Below are 15,051 nucleotides of genomic sequence, written 5' to 3'. Positions count from 1 at the left end.
GTTCCGTGCCACCTCTCGTTACCTGTTTATTCAATGATTTATTTTTTGTGAACAGATCTCTACAATGAACCCAAAAGACGACACTTTTGGAAAATATATTATTAATCATTGATTTAATTATATACAGTAGATCAATATATGTATAAATATGAATTTTTGATTTTTTTTTTAGAACAGGTCTGACACTTTATAGATTATTTTTTGTGGGCAAATATTTATTAATAATTATGTTAATGATTTATTTTTTTACAAAAGAAAAAAAAAACGACATCACTTTTTGTCTAAAATGCATTGTAATGTATTGCGTTACTCGTTTTTTCTTAACTAGTACAATATTACATTTTTTGTGTGTGTAATGCCTTACAATATCCCGTTACAGCAAAAAATAATGCATTACAAGTTTTCATTACTTTTCTAATACATTACTCCCAACACTGATTATAATACATTGTGATGTGCGTTACTGCTATTTGTACAGAGTAAAATATTATTTAAATTCTGTGTGTAATGCCTTACACTACCGCTTTACAACAAAAAGTAATGCATTACAGTAATAATGACCTTACTTTTGTAATGCATTACTCCCAACACTAGTTATTGGTCACTGTAAAGACGGGGAAAAAAAAGTTACCTTCTTTTTTTTTTTAATCAGTCTTATTGTTTTTACAACACAGAAGGCGGCATTGTCCGTGATCCTATGAGAATCTAACATCCACAGTGTAATTGCCTTAACCTGGGATATTTACGGTTGTTTACCTTTTGTGTTCAACACATAAAATCTGCTGGTGGATAGAATGTAGACAGCAGGAAGTCTGGCTGGGACAGTGCAGCTGTGTCATGCCACATGTGATTCACAGATGTTGAATAAACAAAATAGGAAAAGCCAGTGAGGGTGGAGAACGCTGAAGATTTTGCTGTCTTTTTTAGCGGACACATGGCTTTGCTCGAGCACACAAATCCCTACGTCCAAATCCATCCAAAAGTGGAAGAAACTGCTGAGTGAGCCAGATCCTCAGAAAGACACATCTTTCCTTAACAAACCTCCAATACAGTCATGGGACAGTTTCACTAAAATTAAAACAGGTTAATTTCATCTTCACAAAAAGAAAATACCAAAAGTGTGATTTTGAAAGAGTAAGTACACAAAGTCATTTGTTTTCTTTGGCTGCAAACACGGATGTGAAGTACACAACTATAACATTGATCCCAACGGATCTTCCCCTCATCTTAAAATGTTATTGAGTCAGCAAAGGTTATTTTTTATTTTTGTGGGAACACAAACATGACATTGAAACATGATTTGTTTGGCATGTCCTTTAAAAATGGGTACACTCCTGCCTGGGATGCCAACAATCATTTTGAAAACTCATTAGAATTGGTCAGATATTAACACTATTAATACCCTCCTCATGTTGAAAATGACTACTGACATGATGTCATATACCTGGAACAACAAAACTGCTTGGAATTTAAGATGGTAATGCTGGTCTATGCATCACAGAATATAATAGCAGTCCCCAAATCCAGTGCAAATATGTTTTGTATAGGCTGAAGATGCATTTTGTTTCCCAGTTTGACAAGAAGCTCTCTTTCTGTCACCTTTGAGTACAATATTTTGAAAGTTTGGGATGGCAAATGTATTGATCTTCCCACAAACGTTTTGTTCTTTGTGTTTGAATCCTATCGGCGGTTGTAATGCATGTAGAAGCATCTTTAAAACTTAGCGTATTTCTCCATGTACAAATTGAGTTGTTTTTTTCTTTCTTTTTCAACCCCCATATTGGGAGAGGGGGTTGACGTATACCTGCATAACTCAAAACCAGATGAATTTTTTTTCAGCATATCTGTTTGAATAACATCAATTTGAATGTGAAATAAGTAATATCATGTCCTTTACAAGACTTAAAATTATGATATATACTTCTAATTTGATATAGTATGCATCCGTTTTAGCGCGTTTGCACTTTCAAATGCACTTCCGTCAAGCGCCCTCTTATTGGCTCTTTGTTGTTAGCAGCTAGGCTGCGTGGATAAGGACAAGACAAATTGACTTGTGTGCTTGAACAAGCCGGCAGGTGGGGGGAGAAACAGCGAAGGGCAACCTTCCACGCTCTCATCTGACAACAGCCGTCGCTTGAAGAACATCCCAAGTAAGATGATCAGCAAATCATCTCCAAAGACCTCCATTTCAAACAAAGTGGTTGGGTCCGAAGATGAATACCCGTGGAAGAGTAATGGGGATTTGCGCAAATGACAAGCGGGAAGGAGAAATTCACCCAAACTGAGGTGAAAAAGGGGGGGTGGACTTATACGCGAGAAATATAGTAAGAAGCCTAATTCTCGGCATTACCTTGACACCATTCTATTAAAACTGTGTTAGCTGGCACAAATTTTGAACCGTCTAAAGTTTTTGGTGTACTGTTTTCTACCGTCTCACATTCACTATTCTTGATTTGAAAAGCAGCTAAACTAGCTAGACACGGACATGGATGGCTCTCAGCAAACCAGTCCAGCACAGTCAAGTTTCATGATTGCCTTTTGATTGTGCTCAATTGCCTTTGTCTTCTCAACATTGTGACAGAGGAGAGTGTCATCGTTGCTTTACCGTAGCAATCCTCTCTTCATCTACAGTATATTGTCTGGCTTGCATCACTTTCAAGAAGCAGCCACCCCAGCTTTCATGACCCTGATGAGCGCGCTGACGTTATTGCTCTTGATGGCGTCCCGACAAGCTGAGATGACTTGGTTTTTGGGTTTACCCACTGAAAGAGAAGAACACATGACATGAACAAAATATCAAAGTATATTTGGCATATACTCTACCCCCACACGCTCACAGTTTAGGCTCAGCGGATTCAGATATTCATGCAATTTCTTTGAAAGAGTTTTGTCAAATATAAACTTAAAGAAACTTGCTTTTCACAAACAGCACAATAACAATCTATCCATCCATTAACAAAGCATCTTATTGGGTGTGCTGGTTCCTATCCCAGCTGTCTTCAGGCAGTAGGTGGGGTGCACCCTGAGCTGGTTGCCAGGCAACCACAGGACACACAGAGACAGAAAAACAATCACGAATGCATTTAAGGGCAATTTAGAGTCTTCAGTCTTTGTAGTGTGGAGTGGAAACCAGAGTGCGCGGGCATGGGGAGAACATGCAAACTCCACACAAGATGGGCCGGAGCCAGAAGCAAACCCATAATTTCCACATGTGATGCGGACGTGCTAACCAGTCTGCCATACTAATATATTTAATATAATGATATATAATTTGATATAAAATCTTTAAAATTTTAGGTTGAGAGCAAGTCAAGTCAATTTTATTTGTTCTGTATGTCACCACAGGGTCTCAAGGACCCTGGAAAAGAAAATCACAGAGAAAATTCAAATATTCACAATGACATCCCTTGGGCAATGGTCCTAAGCAAAAGCACCTCTGAAGGGTGCGATCTCTTGTAGGTTTTATTTTCGAGCTGAAACATGAAGAAAGGCTGAATGATGAAGTCAAACCCAAAGCAGCCTACCTCGGAGTCGACCCGCTCGCTGGATTGCTTGGTTGACAGACTTCAGGCAGGCTAACAGAGCATTGTGATTATTCGAGCGGATTTTGTATTCACTGACAAGGTCTCTGTTTAAATCGTATAGCTCTCTATAACGCTTCTTCATAGAAGTCCTGCCAAAGACAAAGAGGCACAAAGTCAGAGTGCAAGGTAAGGTATTATGTTGTAGTCAGTTCATGCTCAATTTGGAAATGTTTGACTAAAGCCTGCTCAGTTGAATTGTGGGAGAATTGTTGTGAAAGTCAACTCTCAGGGCTGTGGCGATTGATCATATTATTACTGTCATAAAAAAGTAAACATAGGCCTTAGGTTGGAGTAAGAAGAACTAGGAGGATTTTTAAGGGAGGTGAAAATTGAACATATTGTAGCTTTAGTCATTTTGAAGCATAACTATTTCACAGTCATGGAATTGGAAACGCACATGTCACCCATCAAGCGAGCGTCTTCTGCTTGCACCAGGAGGCTCTTAATGAAGTTTGAGTGGTCAGCCATTTCCGCGGTTAATTTCTGATGGACGGCATGGAACTCATCCACCTAGTGCACACATTTCAGGATAGCTTTTAAAGGCATAGTACACTTACTTTAGCCGTTTCCAGGAATAACAAGTTATTTGTCTAATGAATTCAATGAGCAAAATTGTTTTTCATGTAGAGTTAATACATTAAAAGACAAATGTTGCCGCTTACTGACCTTACTGCACCCGAGCCTTGTGTTTTTAACCCCTGGGGGTCAAGGGATATTTCACCAGCCTGGCATTATTATCACCCAAATTGGGCTGACTTTGAAAGGGTCAGAACATTGTCAAATATAAATGTAGATTTACTTTCAACCCCTCAAAATGTTCAGCGGCATCAGCCCTATCCATACATGTACATATATTTTTTTTGTGTGTGTGGGGGGGACATAACAAAAGAAACATAATAAAAACGCGATAAAAACAAAAGTAACTATGCTGTATATTTATATAATTATGAAATTGAAATAGGGATATTTATTACATCATAATTGGAGTATTATGACTTTTGCATAATGGAAATCCAAGCTCAGCCAATCATCAAAGTCATTGAAAGGCTTGCAAATGTCATAAATTGGCCAATCAGTGCCACCCAGTGGTTTTGGGGTGTCAACACAAAAATTTCTATTGCGCCCACCACCCGTTTGTGAGTTGCCATCGAAAAGATTAATGCAAAAATCGTGAGGAATGCATGATAAAACATTGGGTTTTCAATAGGTCCAAAATTGCCATGTGTCCAATTTTGAATGGCAGTAAATGAGCCCGACATGGGCTAAATTTGACACCTATAGGGGGTAACTTTCGACCTCCCAGTTTCAAGCATTTAGAAGGGACGGCAGTGTGGCATATTGAAAGTCATTATGTTTCGACAATGTTTGCAATATTTTAGCCTCCTACTTTTTTTCTGATGTTTTTCCTTCGATGGCACACTTCAAAATCATCAAAAAGCCCGAGCTGGGTCAATATTTTCCCCGGGGGTTAAATGCATTCATTGTATACATAAAATATGATTTACTCATTAAATTTATTACCAACAAAATAATAACTTTGGATAAATACAGGAAGAGTGCCATTTGTTGAACTGCACGACATCAATAATGGGCATTTTGTGCCATATATAAATTGGATTAATTTTCCAGACGCACATATTTGTTAGACAGTTGAAAAGAAATACAATATAGCACAATGTATTTGCATTTTGTTAATGTAGACGATAAATCCAAACCTCAGTGAGTGTGGTTTGAAGAGCCTCAAAATAAGTTGGGAAGTCTGCCTCTGCTGACAATTCCTCTATTGCCAGGAAAGAGGCTAGAGATTGGATCAGATCTCCCGCCAGATCGATATCGTCTGTTTGCAGAGTGATCTGATTGGATAAATAATTGAAGAATTGCTTTGTGTGATTCATTAACAAGAGTGCCGTGTGGTTGACATGTTAGAAATGTATCATATCGAAAACATAACATCCCCATTCATATTTTGCATGTACCTGTCCATTCGAGGCCATACTGATGGACAGCTGTCCCCCCTCTCGAAGTGAACTAAAAGTTACGTCAGGACTATCTACTCCCTCGGGCAGGAGGAAGTTCTGGTTCAGCCACATTGCAACCTAGTCACACAAATGAGTTAAAAAGACCCGGGGCTTGGATTCTCTCAAGAAGACACTTGCTGACATACTCGCTGAGGCCGGTCGCTGACGGTGAAAGTGACTCTTCCGGTGGGAGCAGGGGCTGCGGGGTCGACTGCGACGTCATACATGGAAAAACGGGGCAGCTGTCGAGTGATTTCAAACACGTGAAACTGGGTGCTGTGGGTGACCAAAAAATTAGCACGTTATGGTGTGAGAAACCGGAAACGATAACGTTCATGTTATTCAAAACGAATATAATAAAGTATCAAAGAATATTTCGTGTATTTTCATTTTCTACGGCGCTTGAACAATTCATGATTATTTTACAGATTTACTTTAGTGGTTTGAAACCAAGCTAATAATCCGGCAAGCACAAATGGAGTCCGGGACCCCTTTTTGGAAATCAAATTTTCCAATGACCCTCATTGCAAATGTTTGTGGAAACAAAACAAAAGATAATTCAAGCCAAATATAAATACCCTTCTTATTCTGCAACATATTCAATTTGACAAAAAGTGTATACTGTATGTGACTTTTCCGCCATACTGAAGTTTACAAATTGCAAATATTGCACGTTTCCTCCAAACAAACTGTGTCAATGTTCCCCAATCAGGTTGCTTTCTAATATTTAGTGCCAAAATAATCAAGCTCTTTGATGATGATGATAGGTCTATTTGACAAATTTCAAAATTACTACACTTAAAAAATATCTTTTAAACTGGTTGAATTGATTGCTTTATTGAAGAGTCATGGATACTTTCACAATATAATATAAAATAAAATTAAATCAACACAAATATATCAATATATTTATTTAATCTTTCAGTGCCATGGATGGGAATTTTCGTCACACTTAGGTTGTGTGCCAGTGACAAGAATTCTTACCCACTATATTTTATTAATGAACGGATAGAAGACACTCGTGGCTAGAGCTCCTTTTAATATTATGCCAATTGAACACTGTTGCAACGTAGTTCTATAAATGCGCAAACTGTTATTTTGCCATCAAAAAATGTTCACTGTTTTTATTCATATTTTATCGAAGGCAAGGACTGTTGAGATGCTACTAAAAAACTTGTGTCAAAGTCACTGTTGTACAGAAAACACATCCACACAAATGAACTAACTTTTGTTTTGTAAGTAAAGAATAGAACCCAATTTTTCAAATGGTACTACAAATGTCTACATAGTCATACTGTACAATACAATATTCTGTGGGCCTTGAAAAATGCATCAAAATGCTCAAAAGCTGCTGGCACTGGAGTTTAGGGTTTGCCTTTTCAGATAATGCATGGCAGCGAAAGAGTTAATAACCCAAACTATTTCACAAAACCCCTGTAGTCCGGCCACGGACCCCTGGGGGTCCCTGGACCCCACTTTGAGAACCACTGCTCTAGAAATGAGCCTCTTTGCTTCTGACAGCTGATTTAAAATGGGCCAATTAAAATCTCCCGTAATCGAAGTTTTAGTATAAAAATATGCCACCAAAAGTCTGAGCTGATAATAGTGTGATTAGATCAGCCTACCTGGTTTTGCCACCGACAAAGGCTTTGATGTGCAGATCTACCGGTATGTCTTTTGGTGGGACAATGGGGACTCGAACACAACCTGACAGGTTCTGGGCACTGGGGTGAACAACATGGCTCTCACCCTCAAAAATTCCTTCTGCAAAGATGAGCACTGCGCGAATTATGGTTTCTGGAGAAAGGACGGAAGATTAAAAGGAGATATTTTTATGTTTAGTCCAGCACAAGTCGTACAAAACAAACATACGCATTCTGAGTTGAAATTCTACTCGATGATACCGTTTGGTGTTGTGATGCAGAGCTCCACATGAGCTTTTTGAACCTCGGTTGCAGCTCTGACTGTGAGAGCTGTTTGGAGCTGAGTGTTGGCTGGAATCCCACCTGTGCTGTCCGACACGCCCTAAAACAACAGGACAGCTGGTGTGAATCATAACTTGAGACAATTAAGGGTCATATGTTTGTCTTTGGAAATCTAAACCGCTTCCAATTACTATGGAAATGAGTCCAATGCAAAGGGAGGCTTTTGTAAGAAACATAATTGTTGTTAACAAATAACTCGTGAAAAATAAGACACAAAGAACTGTGTTTAACATGGCTGAATTCTCCAGATACCCGAAACCTTTCTCACGATTAGTAACTTCACTGACGTACAATCAAACCAAACTATCGCTGCGTTTTTCAATTGATGATTTATGATTAATCACTGATCTTGTTGACCCATGGAACACATGGAATGCATCTGTTAGTTTTGTCTGCATTCTGCATTGCATGTTAGCATTAATTTAGTGAACTCTTCTGGGCTGCAGGATGCAGGTTGATAAAAGATGTAACTGTCTTAGTTTTACTTTTACTCTTTGAAGTGACATACACCTTAAGACAGCCTCTTTTTTAATTGTTCATTATCTGCTGCTAGAGAAGTTATCTGCTAGAATATTGCACTTAAGGCTTGGCATTTTGACAGTAACTCAGGATAAAAAAACTGATTTTCATCTAAAAAAAACGGTAAAGCTGAAGGCACCACTGTATACGTTAAAAAAAAAAAAAGCTGCATAGAAAACAGGTACTTTTGCATTCTCTTCATAATTGCGGAGCTCCAACAGTAGATTCTGTCTGCGATGGCTAAGTTCTCTGATGAGGTCCTGTTCAGCACTTGAGTCCATGAGATTGCCTTTCAGCTCTTTCCCAGCAGGTAGGTATCCACGAACTACAGCACACATGCCAAAAATGCAATGATCATTACACTCCAAACTTGGAGGCTGTTCTTTAACCCTTTACTGGGCACAGCGGCCGCTTTTGGCCGATAGTTTGCACACAGGCAAAAACGGCCTTTATTAGGTATACGTTTTTCTAGTTTTAAGTCCTAAACAGGTAAGAATTTTAAGGGTTTTAGAGAAATTTGGGGTAAAGTTAGTGCTGGGTATTGTATATTAAAAGTGGATTGCAATATATTTTGACACAGCAAAGGCGTATTGCATAACAATGACTGAAAAAACAGAAGTAAATTATTAGAATAGGTAAATTCCATGTAAAATAAAAAATCTAGGGCATATATATTTTTTTTTCTTTTTTCTTCAGAAACAAAAAGGAACAAAACAAAATCAAACAAAAGAAAACTTGGAATGTCAAAATTCCCATTTGAATATAACGCGACATAAAATTCCACCGCTCGTTAATATGGCTGCTCGGATATTATTACGCTTCTCGGGAACACATGCAGGAGTTAATTACAGATGACTTGAACGCTGCGTGGAAGCACAAGATATGACTACAACAACAGAAACGAAGGAAATCGATCTTCGTATCATAAAATGTTCTTTTTCTAATGTTTGCCCTCCTCCTCTGCCACCACTTTTTCTTTGGAACGTTGCCTCACTAGAAAAGTCATGTATTGAAAAATTTGTGGTGTTTTTGAAGCGCTTGGGATGATTTAAATGTAAAACAGGATTCGTGATAAGACAAAAATTGTGATATGAAAGCCACTCCAGAGCAGATCGATTTAAAAAAAATGAAATATTATGAAAACAAGGCGTTTCGATACGTGATATATTGGATACTGCACGTTGTGTTGCAATAAGCATATTGCATCACAGCACAAGAATTTAAGCAATGGCTGTTACGGACACTTTCCGACGTTTTACCTGTTTAGACTGTGGGCCGAAAGCGTAAAGGGTTAAACGTCATTAGTCAAAAATGTTTTGGGCAGAGAACACACAGCATACCTTCTCCCTCAACAGAGGCGCAGATAAGTTGTTTGTGCCCATCCAACCGGTAGTCTCCCTCCACAACTCCGGCCACAGAGGAGGAGAAGTTGTCTCTGAAAATAACTTCCCCTGTGCGGTCGCTCCTAGCATCAATCTGGAACGACGGGAATGTGAGCAAAGAAGACGATGATGAATGCGTGGATAAGTCTTTTGTCCAGTCAACTGATTTAATAGTATGATGACATTTAATGCCAAGATGCTGACCTTTCCATTTGACCAGCCAGTGATGAGCTCCACAACCCCATCAGAGTTCAAGTCAAAGGCGTGGATGCTCATTGCATGATTTTTAGACTACATTGAGGACGACAATAAACACAACAGGTACTAAATGGAACACAAGAAGCAAATACGCAGCATTAAAAGACTTAAGTAAATTACCTTGATCCTCCAGTATCGAGAATTGCGATCATAGACTCCCACTGTGCCGTTCGCCAGGGCATAACCGAACCGGCTACTGTGCATGTGACACAGTGCTGTTACTGTCTAAAGGCAAACATAGAGCAATGTGAAATTACAATCATATTGTGACTTTCTTCACTAATTCTTAAAAATGTTGACATTGAAAAAAAAAGGAAAGAAATAAACCTAAACATTCAAACACATGAAATTTCTGTGTAAAAAAAATCCAGATTTTTGAAATGTAGTACATCTATAGAATTTTATAATATCATTATTGGTTTATTTATCCACAATTCAAATATTAGACTCAAAACTAATTTTGATAAAGAGGAGGTCTTGAAAAGAGTGCTTGATTATAAACCGTGTTTTATAAATCAGTGATTCTCAACCTTTTTTCAATGATGTAGCCCTTGTGAAATTTGTTTTTCAGCTATGTACACCCTAACCTGGGCGAAACTGTTTTCCATGAAAAAAAAAAACAAGAACGGTGTGCCATCTGTGTCTAATGTATTAAACTTTGGAATTGCAATTGTAGGTGTGCAGTCCTTAATTCAGCAACTCCAGGTGGTAGATCATGTAACGCCGTTTGTTTATTTTCTGACTCGTCTGTCGTAAAATTGCATCACGAATGTCATTACTTAACAATGTCATTACTTAACAACTTAAACGTACAATGTTTTGCAAAGGAGACACAATAACGCAATTTAGCACTAAGTTGCTTTGTGTGCTAATGAATTAACAGGTAAATGTGGCATTCCCCTCACAGCATATAAAGTGGAACACCTGCAGAAATCCTGTTAACATCTCGCCTACCCCCCGAAAGGCCTTCATTTACCCCCAGGAGTACGCCTCCCATTTGAGAACCAGGGTCAATCCCTTGTCAGTGCCAATCACAACGATGTAGTATCATCTTTTGTCATTAGATTGTGTAAGTGGTCGTTAAGTTGTAGCTGGGTCTATATTGTCTCAAGGAACAAGGAACCATTAAAAAAAAAAAAAAACACTCTTGATTATATTGAATGACTTGGTTGAGGATTATCATCAACATGTTTAGTTGTGGACTGCATTTTGACTATTTTTGAATTAAGTAACTTCTTACAGGAGTATCATATGCATGGGAACATCGTTAATCCTTTGAATGAATTGCCTCTGATGCAAACCACATTAAATGAGACAGTTACCTCATTTTCAGTCATCTCAGAGACGAGTTCATCCTCTTTGAAAACCCTGATGTCAAAATCTTCAGATCCAACCAGGAGCTGCAACAAGTTAGACAACAAACACAGCTTTCTTCTTTGATGTGTAATAATTATCTGTAGCCGTGATAGCATTGTGTTTTGTTTTGATATTAAAAATAAAATGTAGCTCAAACAAAAAAGCCATGGGCGTGTCTCACCTTGGAGAGGGCTTACCTCATTTTTGCCATCCCCTGTGAAGTCACAGAGTACAAGTGATCTCACATTATCTCCTGTTACCTTAAAAGAAACAAAGCATACGTTCCAAATAAGTTTGAAAACCTCTTAAAAAATCTAATAAATCTAATCCAGACATAAAACCAGAAGACACAATAAAAGAAAAAAAACAACAGTGTCGCATGAAGCATCCATCACAAACACGCCATATGAAGCATATACAGACACAGTCTAAAAAATGCATTAATACTATAAAGCGCAGGGCATAAGGCACCCAGTGTGCATATATACAGTATATATAAAGTCTAAAAACATTCTTAATATGAAGCGCGGGTTAAAGTGCAGCCAGTGTGCATATATAAAGTGCGACAAAAAAAAGCTATTTATTTTTATTTGACATACATTTGAAACAAATTATCCTAATATCAAAGTGGAATTGTTAGTTGGAATCGCTAACCCAAACCCAGGTATTCTAATCAACAAAACAAAACCAGCAATGAACAGTGACAGGAGCTCAGACAGCACCATGAATGTTGGCAATATTGATTGCTCAAGAGCCTCTTTTTTTGTAATAAAGAAGAGGTTTTTGTGTTGTGCATTGGTTTCCACGTCATTAGAAAGCCTGTTCCATTCTCTGATGGCCTTAACTGAGAAGAAGGATTGTACAAAAGCAGAAAATCTTTGTGGGACCTTTGTGGGGCGGTATTATTAAAAATTTTGTGGATGAGAAAGACATATGAAAAGGTACATAATTAGCTAAGTAGATTGTATTTAGAGATAATGTTGCAGTGGTAGTATTGGTTTCTTGTCCAATATTTTCAAAGTTAGTTCATGTGGGGATTTAATTGGCTTCAAAATGGTTTTGGTTGGCCTGTGTCCGACAAGGCACACATTATTTTACGTAAAAGAGAATCATCTGTTCAGGTACATTTTGGCTGCTTCGGCTATTAGAGCTCCTAACGTGACGGAAGTTGAGGATGTTAAATTTCAAAATGTGAGCCCGTTTTTAAAAGGGTAGTTTAAAGCTCAGCTTTGCGTCGAGTACCCGTAACTCCTAGATAATGAAATTCATCAACTTTTGATTTTTTATCATTTGTCTTTTAACAGGTACATAAAGATACACACATTTCCCACCTGTGGTCCCTTCTGAAGGGTTTCTTATTTTTCCCAATTGGGGTTTTTGAGTTTTTCCTTCCCCTTCTGGGAGCTTTGTTCAGGGGATGCTGTTGTGTATTTATGATGAAAAGAAGTCTCTGTATGACTTCTTTTTACCTGTGAAGGCCTTTGAGACTTTGGCGATTCGGGGCTATACAAATCGATTTGGACCCGAGTCTAAGTCGCCTGATTTTGAGGATCCGCTGATACCCAGTCCTGATTCGATACCTCGGCAATGTATTAAAATAGAAGTGCATCATTTCTCAGTTCTTACAGTCCAGAAGAGGTCATTTCCCTGAGAGTCAAAGCCTTGTAAGGCACAGTTCCCTCCAATGATGGCAAGAGGATTCGTAATGTCCCCAAGTTTCCCCAGGACAATTGCATTGGCCCCATCAGACACCTTAACACATACACAACAGACAAAACAAAACATGTATAAACCAAGATTAAATAAAACACTTGTGTGCAGAGTTGCCAATTTAATCACTATATGAAGAAAAAGTAGATTCAAGAGTCTTATTGTCATGTGTATAGTATTATTATACCACACAATGAAATTCTTATTCTGTTCACTTCCCCGAGTAGCAGTAGTTGAAAATCTGTAGAACCTAATGACTGAATATAAAAGTGATAAGAAGTCATAATAATGAGTGTGTCACAAAATAATGATAAAATGCTAAATTTTCATTTCTGCCGAAAGAGGGGTTTTACATCTTGGTAACAATTGTATTATTGTTTTGGTATCTCATTATGTTTCATCGTCTCGAATGAAACACTTAGTGAGTATGCAAATTATTTGGCCATGACTTGATCCAGTGCGTCCGAGTTAAATTTACTAACCTCTTTGTAGAATATGTCTGTATTGTCATGGACATCATAAGCCAGAAGATTGGTCTGAGATCCCACTAAAAGTGTGTCACCGGCAGTGTTTGTGCCCAGAGAACCTGCAGTCAGACAAGTGACTGCCTGGTTGATGTTGAGTAGAGAAACATCTGAATCCTGTGCGCTTTGGCTCAGTCGTTGCGACGCGGGTTTTTGAGCACGTGTGTGAGGGTTGTGAATAAAAACCTTAGTGGAAAAAAAAAATATATATATATATAAGCCAGAATTAAGAAGCATTATTTCAAATGTCACTTACAAAGTCATCTGTGTGATATGGAATAATACAGAACGTGAGGCAAATTGAACGTGCCATCTCTACTGGGGAAAGGTCAAAGCATCACTTTTAGGAGTTAAACATCCATCCAGAACATAGCTTTTTCTGAGAGCATATACTGAGCACTATATTTACACATATTCGAAACTCCTTGACTACGAAACAAAGAAGCTAAACAATCTTCCATTGTGCAACTACAAGTCAAAAGTGTATGGATTTGGAAATATATCATTTTCACCTTTCCGGCTTGTGTGGCCGCAGTGAGGCACGGGTGGACGCCATCAAATTTTCCTACCGTCACCATGCGAGGGTTTATCTTGTGACTCAGTTTGAGAGTGAAAATAGGGACCAACATGATGCATCCGCTCCCTCCTAAATACGAAAGAACAACAATGCATTTAGTGTCAATCTGGGAAAAGAATGAAAAACACAAATTAGTGCATAAATACAACTGAAATTCATAGTCAAGCATGTTAACAGGTGACAATGCGTGATTTTGCGATACTAATGTAATTACGAGCTTTGCCCAAGGCACCAGAGTTCTGTTGCCTAGCAACAAAAAGTGTCACGCTAAAGCTCGTTCGACTGGCGGTAATCCCCCGTCGTTTGGGAAACAACAATGCTATTTTAAAATTTAACACAATCCGAACGTAGCTCTTCGCTATGTCGCGCATGGGTATCAATACGGAGTGCTACAATAAATAATTAAAGAACGGAACATCGCCGTTTACCTGAGCTGGTTAAAGAGGTTAGCATAAAGCGCTATGAGAACGATACAAATGTAATAGCTACCGGAAACCACGAAATAACCAGACACTTTTTTTTTAGAACTACAATGGATGTGTACCTTGCACCCAAATCGTTTAAAAAAAAAGCACTACCAAACGGAATTGAGCACAAAAATGTACAAGAAGATTTACTGCTCACGGGCTTTTCCGATATAAGAGTTTCAAAATAAAACATGTCAACTTTAAAACCTTTTTTTTTCGCGAAAAAGTGATGGCGCTTGCCGTCAGGAAGCTGCTGTTAAAGACAATCGCCATATTAGCGACATTTCCTCACGTCTTCTGATGATCTTGAGAGTAAGTAAAAGTCACGTTTGTTGACATCCACGTATCGACATCAAAACACAGCAGAACGGGTGACTGTTTCATCAGTGTCTCTCTCTCTATATCTATCTATCTCTATCTTTCTCTCGCTGAGCGTCATCCCATTACAAAATTAATGGTCTACTAGGTTATTTTAACTTTTATATTATTATAACTTGTTTACTAAACAAGACTGCCCTGTCTGGTGAATTGTCAATTCAAAATAGCATTAGGAGTTTAATGTATTGTTCTCTCGCTCAACTTTTCCTTTGCAAGTACTACTACCAGTTGTAATCAGTGATGAGACAATTGCTGCAAGCAGGCCTTCGGAGGCAAAAATCTTGTCTTGTACT

The 15,051-nt window shown here is 38.3% G+C and overlaps 1 protein-coding gene across 2 annotated transcripts; it reads right to left on the bottom strand.

Annotated features, from left to right (window-relative positions):
- Positions 1 to 627: 627 nt before the first annotated feature.
- Positions 628 to 14,541, bottom strand: bbs2 (Bardet-Biedl syndrome 2). Of its 2 annotated transcripts, none has more exons than XM_088418354.1 (18): positions 14,458 to 14,541; positions 13,849 to 13,982; positions 13,295 to 13,522; positions 12,729 to 12,854; positions 11,300 to 11,362; positions 11,069 to 11,146; positions 9,867 to 9,971; positions 9,693 to 9,779; positions 9,447 to 9,582; positions 8,292 to 8,431; positions 7,507 to 7,627; positions 7,228 to 7,399; positions 5,749 to 5,878; positions 5,561 to 5,680; positions 5,300 to 5,437; positions 3,982 to 4,094; positions 3,525 to 3,673; positions 628 to 2,762 (listed from the first exon to the last, which is right to left on the bottom strand). In XM_088418354.1, exons 2-18 carry the CDS (start codon positions 13,963 to 13,965, stop codon positions 2,656 to 2,658), a joined length of 2,130 nt encoding a protein of 709 aa, XP_088274480.1. In that variant the 5' UTR covers positions 13,966 to 13,982; positions 14,458 to 14,541; the 3' UTR covers positions 628 to 2,655. The 2 variants fall into 2 exon arrangements, with proteins under 2 accessions (XP_088274480.1, XP_088274479.1); XM_088418353.1 differs by having other exon boundaries at positions 14,342 to 14,479.
- Between the last annotated feature and the right edge of the window lie 510 nt (positions 14,542 to 15,051).

This window comes from Hippichthys cyanospilos, chromosome 6 (genome assembly GCF_059441005.1).
Source record: "Hippichthys cyanospilos isolate Australia breed blue-spotted pipefish chromosome 6, RoL_Hcya_1.0, whole genome shotgun sequence".
NCBI classification, from domain to species: Eukaryota; Metazoa; Chordata; class Actinopteri; order Syngnathiformes; family Syngnathidae; genus Hippichthys; species Hippichthys cyanospilos.
Note: the sequence above shows the minus strand (reverse complement) of the source record. Positions and strands in the feature narration are given on the sequence as shown.

Coding starts and splice junctions, on each gene's coding strand:
- bbs2 (XM_088418353.1), bottom strand. CDS start 14,366: ATGCTAACCTCTTTAACCAGCTCAG. Junction 9,972..11,068: donor CTGAGATGACTGAAAATGAG/GTAACTGTCTCA, acceptor GTTTGCCTTTAG/ACAGTAACAGCACTGTGTCA. Junction 3,674..3,981: donor GCTCGCTTGATGGGTGACAT/GTGCGTTTCCAA, acceptor TGTCTTTGGCAG/GACTTCTATGAAGAAGCGTT.